Source organism: Ovis canadensis, chromosome X (assembly GCF_042477335.2).
Source record: "Ovis canadensis isolate MfBH-ARS-UI-01 breed Bighorn chromosome X, ARS-UI_OviCan_v2, whole genome shotgun sequence".
Classification (NCBI taxonomy): domain Eukaryota; kingdom Metazoa; phylum Chordata; class Mammalia; order Artiodactyla; family Bovidae; genus Ovis; species Ovis canadensis.
In genome coordinates this window covers 82,496,103-82,510,379 of record NC_091727.1, presented here as the reverse complement: position 1 = coordinate 82,510,379, position 14,277 = coordinate 82,496,103, and the positions used below count along the sequence as shown (strand labels likewise).

The 14,277-nt window shown below is 41.0% G+C and overlaps 1 protein-coding gene across 2 annotated transcripts in view; it reads left to right on the top strand.

The window, feature by feature from the left end:
* The window catches only part of F8 (coagulation factor VIII), a 135,170-nt gene that overhangs the window by 74,409 nt on the left and 46,484 nt on the right, over positions 1-14,277 (top strand). For both annotated transcript variants that reach the window (XR_011446413.1, XM_070291927.1), the window contains exon 14: positions 7,452-10,290. Coding sequence is in view for 1 of the 2 variants with exons in the window: in XM_070291927.1 (XP_070148028.1) it covers positions 7,452-10,290 (2,839 nt within the window). In the remaining variant the exon portion in view is untranslated. The remainder of the gene's footprint in view (positions 1-7,451; positions 10,291-14,277) is intronic.

Here is a 14,277-nt window from a genome sequence, read left to right as displayed (position 1 = left end):
GGCAATATTTTTTGGTTCTATCTCTTGAAGCAAAGGAGATAAAAGCAAAAATAAATAAAAGGGACCTCATTAAACTTAAAGATTTGCACAGCAAAAGAAACCATTGACAAAACAAAAACAGAAAGACAACCTATTGAATGGGAGAATATATATGACCAATGGGTTAATATCCAAACTATATAAACAGCTCACACAGCTCAACATCAAAAAAATTCAATCAAAAATAGACAGAAGGCCCAAATAGATGTTTTTACAGAAAAGACATAGTAATGGCCAACAAGCACATGAAAAGATGTTCAGTTCAGTTCAGTTCAGTCTCTCAGTCATGTCTGACTCTTTGCAACCCCATGCCAGGCCTCCCTGTCCATCACCAACTCCCGGAGTTCACTCAGATTCACGTCCATCGAGTCAGTGATGTCATCCAGCCATCTCATCCTCTGTCGTTCCCTTCTCCTCCTGCCCCCAATCCCTCCCAGCATCAAAGTCTTTTCCAATGAAAAGATGTTCAGCATAGTTAATTATTAGAGAAATGCAATGAGGTATGACCTCACACCAGTCAGAAGGTATCATCAAAAAATCCACTAACAGGGCTACGCTGGTGGTCCAATGATTAAGAATCTGCCTACCAATGCAGGGGACACGGGTCTGATCCCTATTTGAGGAAGATCACACATGCTGTAGGACAGCTAAGCCTATGTACCAGAACAACTGAGCCCATGCTCTAAAGCCCGTGCTCCCTAAGAATAGAAACTGCTGCAATAAGAAGCCCACACAGCACAACTAGAAAATAGCCCCTGTTCCCCACAACTAGAGAAAACCCATGTACAGCAATGAAGATCCAGCGCAGCTATAAATAAATAAATCCTTTTTTTAATCCACAAACAATAAATGCTGGTGAGGGTGTGGAGAGAAGGACACCCTCCTACACTGTTGCTGGGAATGTAAATTGATGCAGCTGCTATGAAAAACAGTATGGAGGTTTCTCAGAAACCTACAAATATGACCCAGAAACTCCACTCCTGGGTATTTATCCAAAAAAATGAAAACTCTAAGCTATGCATCCCAAAGTTCATAGCAGCACTATTTACAATTGCCAAGCTAGGTATCCATCAATAGATGAATGAATAAAGATGTATACACACACACAGGCTTCCCTGGTATACCACTCAGCTGGTAAAAAATCTGCCTGCAATGCAGGAGACCCTGGTTCGATTCCTGGGTTGGGAAGATCCCCTGGAGAAGGGGTAGGCTACCCACTCCATTATTCTTGGGCTTCCCTGGTAGCTCAGATGGTAAAGAATTTGCCTGCAATGTGGGAGACCTGGGTTCAATCCTTGGGTTCAGAAGATCCCCTGGAGGAAGTGATGGCAACCCACTCCAGTATTTTTGCCTGGAGAATCCTCATGGACAGAGGAGCCTGGCAGGCTATAGTCCAAGCTGTTGGAAAGAGTTGGGCATGACTGAACAACTAAGCACAGCACAGCACAGCACAGTATACACACACAGTGGACTACTACTCAGCCATAAGAAAGAATAAAATACTGCCATTTGCAGCCACATGGATGGGCTTAGAAGACATTAGGCTCAGTGAAATAAGTTAGAGAAAGACAAATACTGTATGATATCACTTAAAGGTGGAATCTAAAAACTACAACAAACTAGTGAATATAACAGAAAAGAAATAGACTCCCAAATGTAAGGAAGAAACTAGTGCTTACCAGTGGAAAGAAGTGAGCAGGGGCAATATAGGGGCAGAAGAATAAGAAATACAAACTAGTAGAATAAATAAGCTGCAAGGATATATAGAACCACACAGGGAATATAGCCGATATTTTGTAATAACAATAAATGGAGTATAATCTTTAAAATTTGTGAGTCGCTATGTTGTATGCCTGAAATTTGTATGGTACATCCACCATAACTCAATAAAAAACAAGAAAAATTTGTAATTAAAAATTTTAATTAAACTGAAAATGAAAAAAGCGATATATGTATCATATATATATATATGATGAACTATTATTCATCCATTAAAAAAGAAGGAAAAACTAGCATTTGTGACAATATGGGGGAACCTGAGGGCATTATGCTAAGTGAATAAGCCAGATGAAGACAAATGTTATATAGAATCACTAATATGCAAAATCTCTTTTTTTAAAGAAAAGAAAAATTTGAACTCCGAAACACATAGTAGAATGACGGTTATATCATGTTTTGTAATCTGCTTTGGGCTTTTCTCATAGCTCAGGTGGTAAAGAATCCACCTGCAATGCAGGAGACCCCCGTTCAATTCCTGGGTTGAGAAGATCCCCTGGAGAAGAGATAGGCTACCCACTCCAGTATTCTTGGGCTTCCCTGGTGGCTCAGATGGTAAAGAATCTGCCTGCAATGCAGGAGACCCCAGTTCGATTCGTGGGTTGGGAAGATCCCCTGGAGAAGGGAAAGGCTACCCACTCCAGTATTCTGGCCTGGAGAATTCCCTGGGGGTCACAAAGAGTCAGACACGACTAAGCAACTTTCACTTCACTTTTGCTCACTTAATGATGTATTTGATATTTTTCTATGTTAATAAACATAGATGAACATCATCATTTTAAAAGACTGGTTAGTATTCCATGCTAGGGATACTGCAGTACCCTTGGATTGTTAAAGATATTTTGTCTATTGAAACCTGAGGTGTGCTCCTCACCCACTTGTGATCAGCTGGGCTGTGTCTCTCTGGGTTACTCTGATGGGGACTAGCTCTGGGATTGAAGATCAGCCTAAAAATTTAATCAGTTCTCTGAAATCCCTGGGTATATCACTGAGGTTATAGACAGGTCTGTATATTTGTGTACTGACCATTCTCAAACTTGACCAGGCATGTTATGCTTTGGGCTAGACTAGGAGATTGGCAGCTGTGTCTCCAAGGGAATTATAATTTAATTTTCTTCTTATTTCAAATTATATATATATATATATATATATCTTAGATAGAATTTATTTTTATTTGGTTATTTAATTGAGGTTTTTTTGAACTCTCATTTAAGCTCTTGGATTGAAATTTATTAATTACTATAATGATCTAATTTATTTTTATTCACACATGTAATACAAAAAGATGTTATCATTACAAAATTTCAACCAGTACAGATATAATTAAAGTTATTGACACTATTCTCAATCCCAGGTCTTTCTCAGAGTATGGTGGATGTCATTCCAAACCTGTTTATGGAGTTTCATTTCCCCTTTTCTCACCTATTACTGTCTTTGTCAGTGAGAGGAAGTATTAGATTTGTGAAGTGAAGTCGCTCAGTCGTGTCCGATTCTTTGCGACCCCATGAACGGTAGCCTACCAGGCTCCTCCCTCCATGGGATTCTCCAGGCAAGAGTACTGGAGTGGGTCGCCATTTCCTTCTCCAGGGGGTCTTCCAAACCCAGGGATCGAACCTGGGTCTCCCTCATTCCAGGCAGATGCTTTAACCTCTGAGCCACCAGGGAAGCCCAGGGAGAGGAAGTATTAGATTTAGCTAAGTTATAACAAAATGGATGTCTGAGGAGGCCTTACAAATAGCTGAGAAAAGAAAAGAAGCAAAAGGCAAAGGGGGAAAGGAAAGATATACCCATCTGAATACAGAGTTCCAAAGAAGAGCAAAGAGAGATAAGAAAGCCTTCCTCAGTGATCAGTGCAAAGAAATAGAGGAAAACAATAAAATGGGAAAGACTAGAGATCTCTTCAAGAAAATTAGAGATACGAGGGGAACATTTCATGCAAAGATGGGCACAATAAGGGACAGAAAGGGTATGGATCTAACAGAAGCAGAAAATATTAAGAAGAGGTAGCAAGAATACACAGAACTGTACAAGAAAGATTTTCATGACCCAGATAACCATGATGGTGTGGTCACTCACCTAGAGCCAGACATCCTGGAGAGCGAAGTCAAGTGGGCCTTAGGAAGTATCACTAAGAACAAAGCTAGTGGAGGTGATGGAATTCCAGCTGAGCTATTTCAAATCCTAAATGATGATGCTGTGAAAGTGCTGCACTCAATATACCAGCAATTTGGAACCCTCAGCAGTGGCTTCAGGACTGGGAAAGGTCAATTTTCATTCCAATCCCAAAGAAAGGCAATGCCAAAGAATGTTCAAACTACCTCACAATTGTATTTATCTCACACAATAGCAAAGTAATGCTCAAAATTCTCCAAGCTAGGCTTCAACAGTACATGAACCAAGAACCTGAGAACTTCCAGATGTTCAAGCTGGATTTAGAAAAGGCAGAGGAACCAGAGATCAAATTGCCAACAGCCGTTGGATCATAGAAAAAGCAGGAGAATCCCAGAAAAACATTTACTTCTGCTTCATTGACTATGCTAAAGCCTTTTAACTGTGTGGATCACAACAAACTGGAAAATTCTTAAAGAGATGGGAATACCAGACCATCTTACCTGCCTTCTGAGAAATCTGTATGCAGGTCAAGGAGCAACAATTAGAACTGAACATGGAACAACAGACTGGTTCCAAATTGGGAAAGGAGGACGTCAAGGCTGTATATTATCACCTTGCTTATTTAACTTATATATAGAGTACATCATGTGAAATGCTGGGCTGGATGAAGCACAAGCTGGAATCAAGATTGCCGGGAGAAATATCAATAACCTCAGATATGCAGATGACACAACCCTAATGGCAGAAAACAGAAAGGAACTAAAGAGCCTCTTGATGAAAATGAAAGAGGAGAGTGAAAAAACTGACTTAAAACTCAACATTCAAAAAACTAAGATCATGGCATCTGATCCCATTGCTTCAAGGCAAATAGATGGGAAGCAATGGAAACAGCGACACTTTATTTTCTTGGGCTCCAAGATCACTTCAGATGGTGACTACAGCCACAAAATTAAAAGACACTTGCTCCTGGGAAGAAGTTCAGTTCAGTCGCTCAGTCGTGTCCAACTCTTTGCCATCCCATGGACTGAAGCACGCCAGGCCTCCCTGTCCATCACCAACTCCCAGAGTCCACCCAAACCCATGTCCATTGAGTCGGTGATGCCATCCAACCATCTCATCCTCTGTCGTCCCCCTCTCCTCCTGCCCTCAATCTTTCACAGCATCAGGGTCTTTTCAAATGAGTCAGCTCTTCGCATCAGGTGGCCAAAGCATTGGAGTTTCAGCTTCAACATCAGTCCTTCCAATGAACACCCAGGACCGATCTCCTTTAGGATAGACTGGTTAGATCTCCTTGCAGTCCAAGTGAGTCTCAAGAGTCTTCTCCAACACTGCAGTTCAAAAGCATAAATTCTTCAGCGCTCAGCTTTCTTTATACTCCAACTCTAACATCTATACATGACCACTGGAAAAACCATAGCCTTGACTAGACAGACCTTTGTTGACAAAGTAATGTCTCTGCTTTTTAATATGCTGTCTAGGTTGGAAGAAATGCTATAACAAACCTTGACAGTGTATTAAAAAGCAGAGATAATACTTTACTGATAAAGGTCCATATAATCAGAGAAAGCTATGGTTTTTCCAGTAGTCATGTATGGGTGTGAGAGTTGGACCATAAAGAAAGCTGGGTGCTTTAGAACTGATGCTTTTGAACTGTGGTGTTGGAGAAAACTCTTGAGAGTCTCTTGGACAGCAAGGATATCAAACCAGTCAGCCCTTAAGGAAATCAATCCTGAATGTTCATTGGAAGGACTGATGCTGAAGCTGAATCTCCAATACTTTGGCCATCTGATGTGAAGAACTGACTCATTTGAAAAGACCCTGATGCTGGGAAAGATTGAAGGCGGGAGGAGAAGGGGATGACAGAGGATGAGATGGTTGAATGGCATCACTGACTCAATGGACGTGAGTTTAAGCAAGCTTTGGGAGTGGTGATGGACAGGGAGGCCTGGTGTGCTGCAGTCCATGGTTGCAGAGTCTGACACAACTGAGTGACTGAACTGACTGAAGTTATAAAAGTGGAATTTTTAGTCAATAACCTGATTTAAATTATTCATTCCAACTCCAGTTCTGGTCTACTCTAGCCCAACATGGTTTTATAAAATAAAAAGTACTCTTTATATATCATGAAATTGGGTTCTTATATCCCATGTCTTCATATTTTTTAATATACTCCTTTATTTCAGTTATAAACATTCTCTAATCAATTCTTGAGAATGGCTGAATTAGAGGTAGATACTTTGAATCCTTGTATATTAGAAGATCTCTTTATTCTCATTTCCTGTTTGAGTGATTATCAGGCTGCACATAGAATGCAATGTGAATTAATTCCAAAATGTCTGAAAACCGGAAGACTTTTTGTGGGCATCCTATTGTCTAATAGGGCTCTGTGAAATATACTTTGAGAAAATTTTTCGGTTAAGATTTTGCTTCTGTAACTTGATAAGACCATTCATTTACCTGATGGGTAGCTTAGTAAAGGTGTATTTGTTTCCATTTATGCTTATGCATATACTTCACCACCATAAAATTCTTTCACTCAGATAATCCTTTTCATAGTAGAAATTAATATTGTTAGCACTGTGATGAGTTATTATGTTATTTGTATCCTAAACCTAAGTCCTGCTCCCTCATGGTTACTTATCCTACACATTGGTCATAGTGGATGCTTGGCATTGTGTTGTGTGATTTGAGTGATTGGGGGCAGGAGGAGAAGGGGACAACAGAGGATGAGATGGCTGGATGGCATCACTGACTCGATGGACGTGAATCTGAGTGAACTCCGGGAGTTGGTGATGGACAGGGAGGCCTGGCGTGCTTTGATTCATGGGGTTGCAAAGAGTCGAACACGACTGAGCGACTGAACTGAACGAGTCATTTATAAATTTGAAAACTGGAGCTCAGAGACCTCAATTGACTTGCTTAAAGTCACACAGCTGATAAATTGTAGTGCTGGGACTTGACCCCAGGCAGTGAGGAGGAAATGACAACCCACTCCAGTAATCTTGCTGGGAAAATCCCATGGAGAGAGGAGCCTGGCAGGCTACTGTCCATGGGGTCGCACAGAGTTGGACACAATTGAGCGACTGAGCACTGAGCACATAATGTTACTGTAGAACCTATAGCACTGTGCTGTATAGTGAAAACAGCTGCCCTAGGTAAAATTTCCAGAATTAAGTCACTGTCATCACCCGAGTTCTACGTGACTAGTAAGACTCGCTACTCTTGTATATGTTAATTACATTTCTCCATTTTTATGCCAATATATATTCATTTAAAATCACAGCCCTTTCTTGTGGTCACAAAGAGATATGCCACAATAGCAGCAATGCAAAAACCACTTTTACTATCATTGTTGGACTACTGTTACGTGTATCTGGCATTTAACATAACAACTGGCAATATAATGGTACTAAGTAGTTGTTGTTTTTTTTCATTTTTCTGGGAATGGAAGAGAACCTCTAGCACAGATCTTGCTTGTGACTTGAGTTATGAGTAATCAGAGTCTTATTCTTCCTCATCTCCAGGTCTGTGGGTTCTGGGGTGCCACAACTCAGACTTTCGAAACAGAGGCATGACAGCCTTACTGAAGGTTGATAGTTGTGACAGGAACGTTGGCGATTATTATGACACATATGAAGCTATTCCAACCTTCCTGCTGAGTGAAAACAATGTCATTGAACCCAGAAGCTTCTCCCAGAATTCAAGGTACCCTAACACTAGGCAAAAGCAATTCAAACCCACCATGACTCCAGAAAATGACATGGAGAAGATTGACCCTCAGTCTGGAGAGAAAGTGCAGCTGCTTAAAGAACAAAGTGTCTCCTCTAGTGATTTGTTGATGCTCTTGGAACAGAATCCTACTCCACACAGATTAACCTTATCTGATCTCCAAGAAGACAGAAATGAGCCTACTGATCATTTGCCTGGACCAACTGAAAGAAACAAGGGCCCATCCCCATCTGAAGTGGCACATCTTGGACCAGAGCTGCATCACAGTGGGGAAAGAGTATTTACTCAAGAGCCACAACTGCCACTAAGATTAAATGAGAATTTGGGAACAACTATAATGGCAGAGTTGAGCAAACTTAATTTAAAAATTTCAAGTTCATCAAACAGTCTAATGCCTTTACCAACAATTCCATCAGACAAGTTGTCAGCAGGTACTGAAAAGACAGGTTCCTTTGGACCCCCAAATATGCCAGTTAATTTTAATAGTCAATTAGGTGCCATTGTATTTGGCAAAAATTTATCTCATGTTATTGAGTCACATGTACCTTTACGCTTGAGTAAAGAAGATAATAATTCCAAGTTGTTAGAAGCAGCTTTAATGAATAATCAAAAAAGTTCACTGGGAGAAAACGTATTATCAATGGAGAGTGATAGGTTATTTAAAGAGGAAAGAGTTCATGGACCTGTGTCATTGAACAAAGATGATACTTTATTTAAAGTGAATATCTCTTTGGTAAAGACAGGCAAGGCACCAGCTAACTCAACAACTAATAGAAAGACTCACATTGATGACCCAACAGTATTAATTGAGAATAGTACATCAGTCTGGCAAGATATTGTAATAGACAGTAATACCAACTTTCAAGAAGTGACTTCTTTGATCCATGATGAATTGTTTATGCACAAAAATACTACATCTTTTGGACTAAGCCATATGTCAAATAAAACTACTTCATCCAAAAAAAGGGAAATGATCCATCAAGAAAAAGAAGGCCCTGAGCCACTAGATACAAAATATCCAGATACACCATTCTTCAAGACTCTGTTTTTGCCAGATTCAACAAATGTGATAAAAAGGACCCATGGCAAGAACTCCCTAAGCTCTGGGCAAAGGCCCAGTCCAAAGCAATTCACATCATCAGTATCAGAAAACTCTGTGAAAGATCAGAATGTCTTATCAGAAAAGAATAAGGTAGTAGCAGGAGAGGATGAATTTAGCAAGGACACCAGCCTCAAAGAGATGATTTTTCCAAATAGCAAAAGCATAGTTCTTACTAACTTGGCTAATGTCCAAGAAAATGATACAGACAATCAAGAAAAAATATCCCAGGAAGAGACAGAAAGGAAAGAGACATTAATCCCCGAGAATGCAGTTTTGCCTCAGGTGTATACAGTGATTGGAACTAAGAATTCCCTGAAGAACCTCTTTTCACTAAGCACTAAGCAAAATGCCGGAGGTTTAGATGAAGAGACATATACTCAAGACAACAGGTCATTAAGTGATTCGGCAAAAAGAGCTGGGATTCATGCGGCCCATTTCTCAAAAGGAAGGGTGGAAGCAAATGTGAAAGGTTTAGGGAATCAAACAAAGCAAATGGTAGAGAAATCTCCAAGCACTACAAGACTGTCTCCTATCCCAAGTCAGCAGGATGCAGTTCCTCTGAGGAGTCTTAGGTCAATTAGACCTACAGATGTGACCAAGATTCCTTTCGAAGATAACTCTTCTCATCCTCCAGCATCAACCTATGGTTATAACTTGGGGACAAGTCATTCTGGGGTCCAAGAAACCAGTCATTTCTTACTCGGAGCCAAGAAAAACAACCTTTCCTTAGCCTTGCTAACGTTGGAAGTAATTGGAAGTCAAAGAAAGAGCAGCACCCTGGGGAAACAGGCCGCAAATCCACTCATGTACAAGAAACTTGAGAACACGTTTCTGTTGAAACCAGGCTTGTCTGAAGCATCTGGGAAAGTTGTTCATCAGGAAGACTTGCCTACAAAAACTAGCAAGGTTTCTCCTGCCCACCTGGATCTCAGGGAAGAGATCTTCCTTCAGAAAACACAGGGACTTGTTAAATTGAGTAAAGTCTACAGGCCTGGAAAAGTGCCATCTCTGAAATGGACAACAGAAAGCTCTGAAAAGATTCCCTCCAAGCTGCTGGGTCCCCTTTCTTGGGATAACCAATCAGCTACCTTGATACCAAGAGAATCCTGGAAATCCCTAGAGAGGTCACACAAACTCACATCTTTGAAGACAAAAGATATCACTTTGCCCCTAGACCCTAGTGAAAACTATTATTCAATAGCAGTAACAAATGAAGGAGAAGATAAGGCCCAAAGAGAAGCTCCCTGGCCAAAGCAAGGAGGGACTGGAAGGGTGTGCTGTCAAAATCCACCAAGCTTGAAACGCCATCAAAGGGAGATAACCCTTACTACTTTTCAGCCAGAGCCAGACAAAACTGACTATGATGATACTTTGTCGATTGAAACAAAGAGAGAAGATTTTGACATTTATGGTGAAGATGAAAATCAGGACCCCCGCAGCTTTCAAAAGAGAACACGCCACTATTTTATTGCTGCAGTGGAGCGGCTCTGGGATTATGGGATGAGTAGATCCCCCCACGCACTAAGAAACAGGTATGGATCCATTGATTATTCCTTTGTGCTACTGTTGTGACCTTTGACTTGACCAGGTGCTGAAACAATAGGGAAGGCACAATCAATCTGCAGCAATGAGACTCCAAAGACTGTTTTATAGAGGAAGCTGAGAAGCAAGTGGCAAAAGTCTAGATGAAGCTGAGGAGCAAATGGGAGGTTAGGTGGTGACACTAACAATGAGGGTTACAGGATGGTAAATTCAGGTAGCATGAAAATCTTACTCTGGTGGGATGGAGAAGAAGAGGGATCTACAAAAGGGTAGAGACGTCAGAGTCAAGAAGCAGCCATGTGGAACAGGAAGGAAGTTAGCCTCACCTAACAGCTTATGAGCTGCCGGGTAAGGCTTAATCTCCTGAGTGTGCCCTGATAGACACAGCAGGAAGTAGTGAAGTGTGTGGTAATGAGATTGAGGTGGCAGGGGAGGTCGTTTTCCAAAGTACTGGGGATCCAGAGGGCAAAATGGGAGAATTTCAGTGTTAAGGGAGCAGAAGGAGGTTGGTCAGGGGAGAGAACACACAGAGAAATTTGGAAGATAAACATAAGGAGAGTGAATCAGGCAACAAATATTTATTGAGCACCTGCTACATGCCAGGCACTTGCGCTGACACTGGAGAATGGCAAACCAGGAGCTTATATTCTGCTGGGAAAATCAAAAGGCAATAAAGTAGTAAAAAACTAAATAAGGGAATCTTGGTGCTGTTCAAAAGGTAGAATTGAATGATATGGTAGAGAGTGACAGGGGTTGTTACTTTCACTGTGGTGGTCAGAAACATTCTCTTTGTGGAGTTGATGCCTAAATGATGACAAGAGGTCAGCTAGGGACTTCCCTGGTAGTCCAGTGACTAAGACTCCACAGTCCCAATGCAGGGTGCCAAGGTTCAATCCCTGGTCAGGGAACTAGACCCCACATGCCACAAATAAAGATCCCACATGCTGCAACTAGGACCCAGTGCAGCCACATAAATTAAAAAACAAACAAACAAAAACGAGGTCTGCTAACCAAAGTTTGAGAGAAGACATTTTCAGCAGAGGGAACAGGAAATGCAAAGACCCTGCAAATGAAACAAGTTTAGCATGCTTGAGGAACAAAAAAGGACCAGCATGAGTGGAGTACAGTAAAGAAGTGTATGCAGGGGTAGGGCAGAGGTGAGTGACCACACCATCGTGGTTATCCAGGACATTACTGCCTTTTTTGTACAGTTCTTCTGTGTATTCTTGCCACTTCTTCTTAATCTCATCTGCTTCTGTTAGGTCCATACCATTTCTGTCCTTTATTGTGCCCATCTTTGCATGAAATTTTCTCTTGGTATCTCCAGTTTTCTTGATGAAATCACTAGTCTTTCCCATTCTATTGAACAGGGTGGTGAGGATGAAAGTAAAAAGAAATGTAAGGATGTTGAGTATAATTTAAAGATAAGCAGAGAAGGCTTGCTGTTAGATTGAGGATGGGGAGGAATGGTGAGAGAAAACTGAAAAATGTTTCATTTTTCTCCTGAGCAACTAGGTGGAAGCTGGTGACATTTAATGAGATGTGGAAGCCATGATGCAGAACAGATTTATTTGAGGAGACACTCAAGGGTCTGTTTTGTACATATTTAATTTGACATGCCTACTAGATATCCAAGTTCAGATGCTGAATAGGCAGTTTGATATATGAGTCTTAAAACCAAAGAAGTGGTTTGTGCTAAAAGATACCAATTTGACCATTATAATCATATTACTAACATTCAAATAAGATTTAATGGGATGATAATGGAGTAAAAGTAGCTGTAAACCATGCCTGCTTTAAGGGCTATATCATCAAAGTAATGGTAAACCAGTTAAACTTGTACTTCACTGACTTATAGCCTGGTTTTTGGTCATGTGTATTGTCCATGAAATCCCTATCCTGCAGACATCTGGTAGAATACATAAAACCTCTCATGGAAGAAACCAAAATTCTAGGCCTCCGGTTATTTTCACAAATATTCGAGATACAATTTCCAGAACACAAAAATGCTAGGTACAAAACAAGAAAAGTAAGCAAGAGGCCACAGAAACAATAGAGAGCCAAATACAAACTCACACACTGAAGATCTCAGAATCACCAGATACAATCAAAACACTAATGCATCATGTAGAAAGAATTGGTGAAGTAGTAGGTAAATGAAAAGAAATAATATGAAATACAGAATGCAGAGATTTTAAAATGTAATATAGAAAAGAGATAATAAAGACTATGTGTTCTAAGTCACTTTAGTCATGTCCGGCTCTTTGTGACCCCATGGACTATAGCCGGCCAAGCTCCTCTGTCCTTGGCATTCTCCAGGCAAGAATACTGGAATGGGTTGCCATGACCTTTTCCAGGGGATCGTCCCAATCCAGGGATCAAACCTGCATTATCCAGCAGTGGCCGCACAACTGGAAAAGGTCAGTTTTCATTCCAATCCCAAAGAAATGCAATGCCAAAGAATGCTCAAACTATCACACAGTTGCACTCATCTCACACACTAGCAAAGTAATGCTCAAAATTCTCCAAGACAGGCTTCAACAGTATGTGAACTGTGAACTTCCAGATGTGAAAGCTGTATTTAGAAAAGGCAAAGGAACCAGAGATCAAATAGGCAACATCCGTTGGATCATCAAAAAAGTAAGAGAGTTCCAGAAAAAATATCTACTTCTGCTTTATTGACTATGCCAAAGCCTTTGACTGTGAGGATCACCACAAACTGTGGAAAAATCTTAAAGATGTGGGAATACCAGACCACCTGACCTGCCTCTTGAGAAATCTGTATGCAGGTCAGGAGGCAAAATAGAACTGGACATGGAACAACAGACTGGTTCCAAATAGGGAAAGGAGTACAGCAAGGCCGTATATTGTCACCCTGCTTATTTAACTTATATGCAGAGTACATCATGAGAAACACTGGGCTGGATGAAGCACAAGCTGGAATCAAGATTGCCAGGAGAAATATCGATAACCTCAGATATGCAGATGACACCACCCTTATGGCAGAAGCGAAGAAGAACTAAAGAGCCTCTTGATGAAAGTGAAAGAGGAGAGTGAAAAAGTTGGCTTAAAGCTCAACATTCAGAAAACGAAGATCATGGCATCTGGTCCCATCACTTCATGGGAAATAGATGAGGAAACAGTGGAAACAGTGTCAGAATTTTTTCTGGGCTCCAAAATCACCGCAGATGGTGACTGCAGCCATGCAGTTAAAACACGTTTGCTCGTTGGAAGAAAATTTATGACCAACCTAGACAGCATATTAAAAAGCAGACATTACTTTGCCAACAACAGTCCATCTAGTCAAGGCTATGGTTTTTCCAGTAGTCATGTAGGTATGTGACATTTGGACTATTAAGAAAGCTGAGCACTGAAGAATTGATTCTTTAGAACTGTGGTGTTGGAGAAGACACCTGAGAGTCTCTTGGACTGCAAGGAGATCCAACCAGTCCATCCTAAAGGAAATAGTCCTGAATGTTCATTAGAAAGACTGATGTTGAAGCTGAAACTCCAATCCTTTGGCCACCTGAGGCGAAGAACTGCCTCATTGGAAAAGACCCTGATGCTGGGAAAGATTGAGGGCTTGAGGAGGAGGGGACGACAGTGTATGAGATGGCTGGATGGCATCACCGACTCAACGGACATGAGTTTAAATAAACTCCGGGAGCTGGTGATGGACAGGGAGGCCTGGCATGCTGCCGTTCATGGTGTTGCAAAGAGTCAGACATGACTGAGTGACTGAACTGAACTGAATTGGCAGGCAGGTTCTTTATCACTAGTGCCACCTGGGAAGCCCAAAGATTATAGCCAACTCTATTTTCCAAAGATATATGTGCCAAGATATCCTGTCCTACATGCTTCTTGTACAATGTGACCTTGCCATTCTCCCTTTCAAAAGGTAGTCTAATTCCCCTCCTTTTGATCTGTGCTGGCAACAAATAGAATGTAACAGAAACATGTGATCTGTAGATATAGTG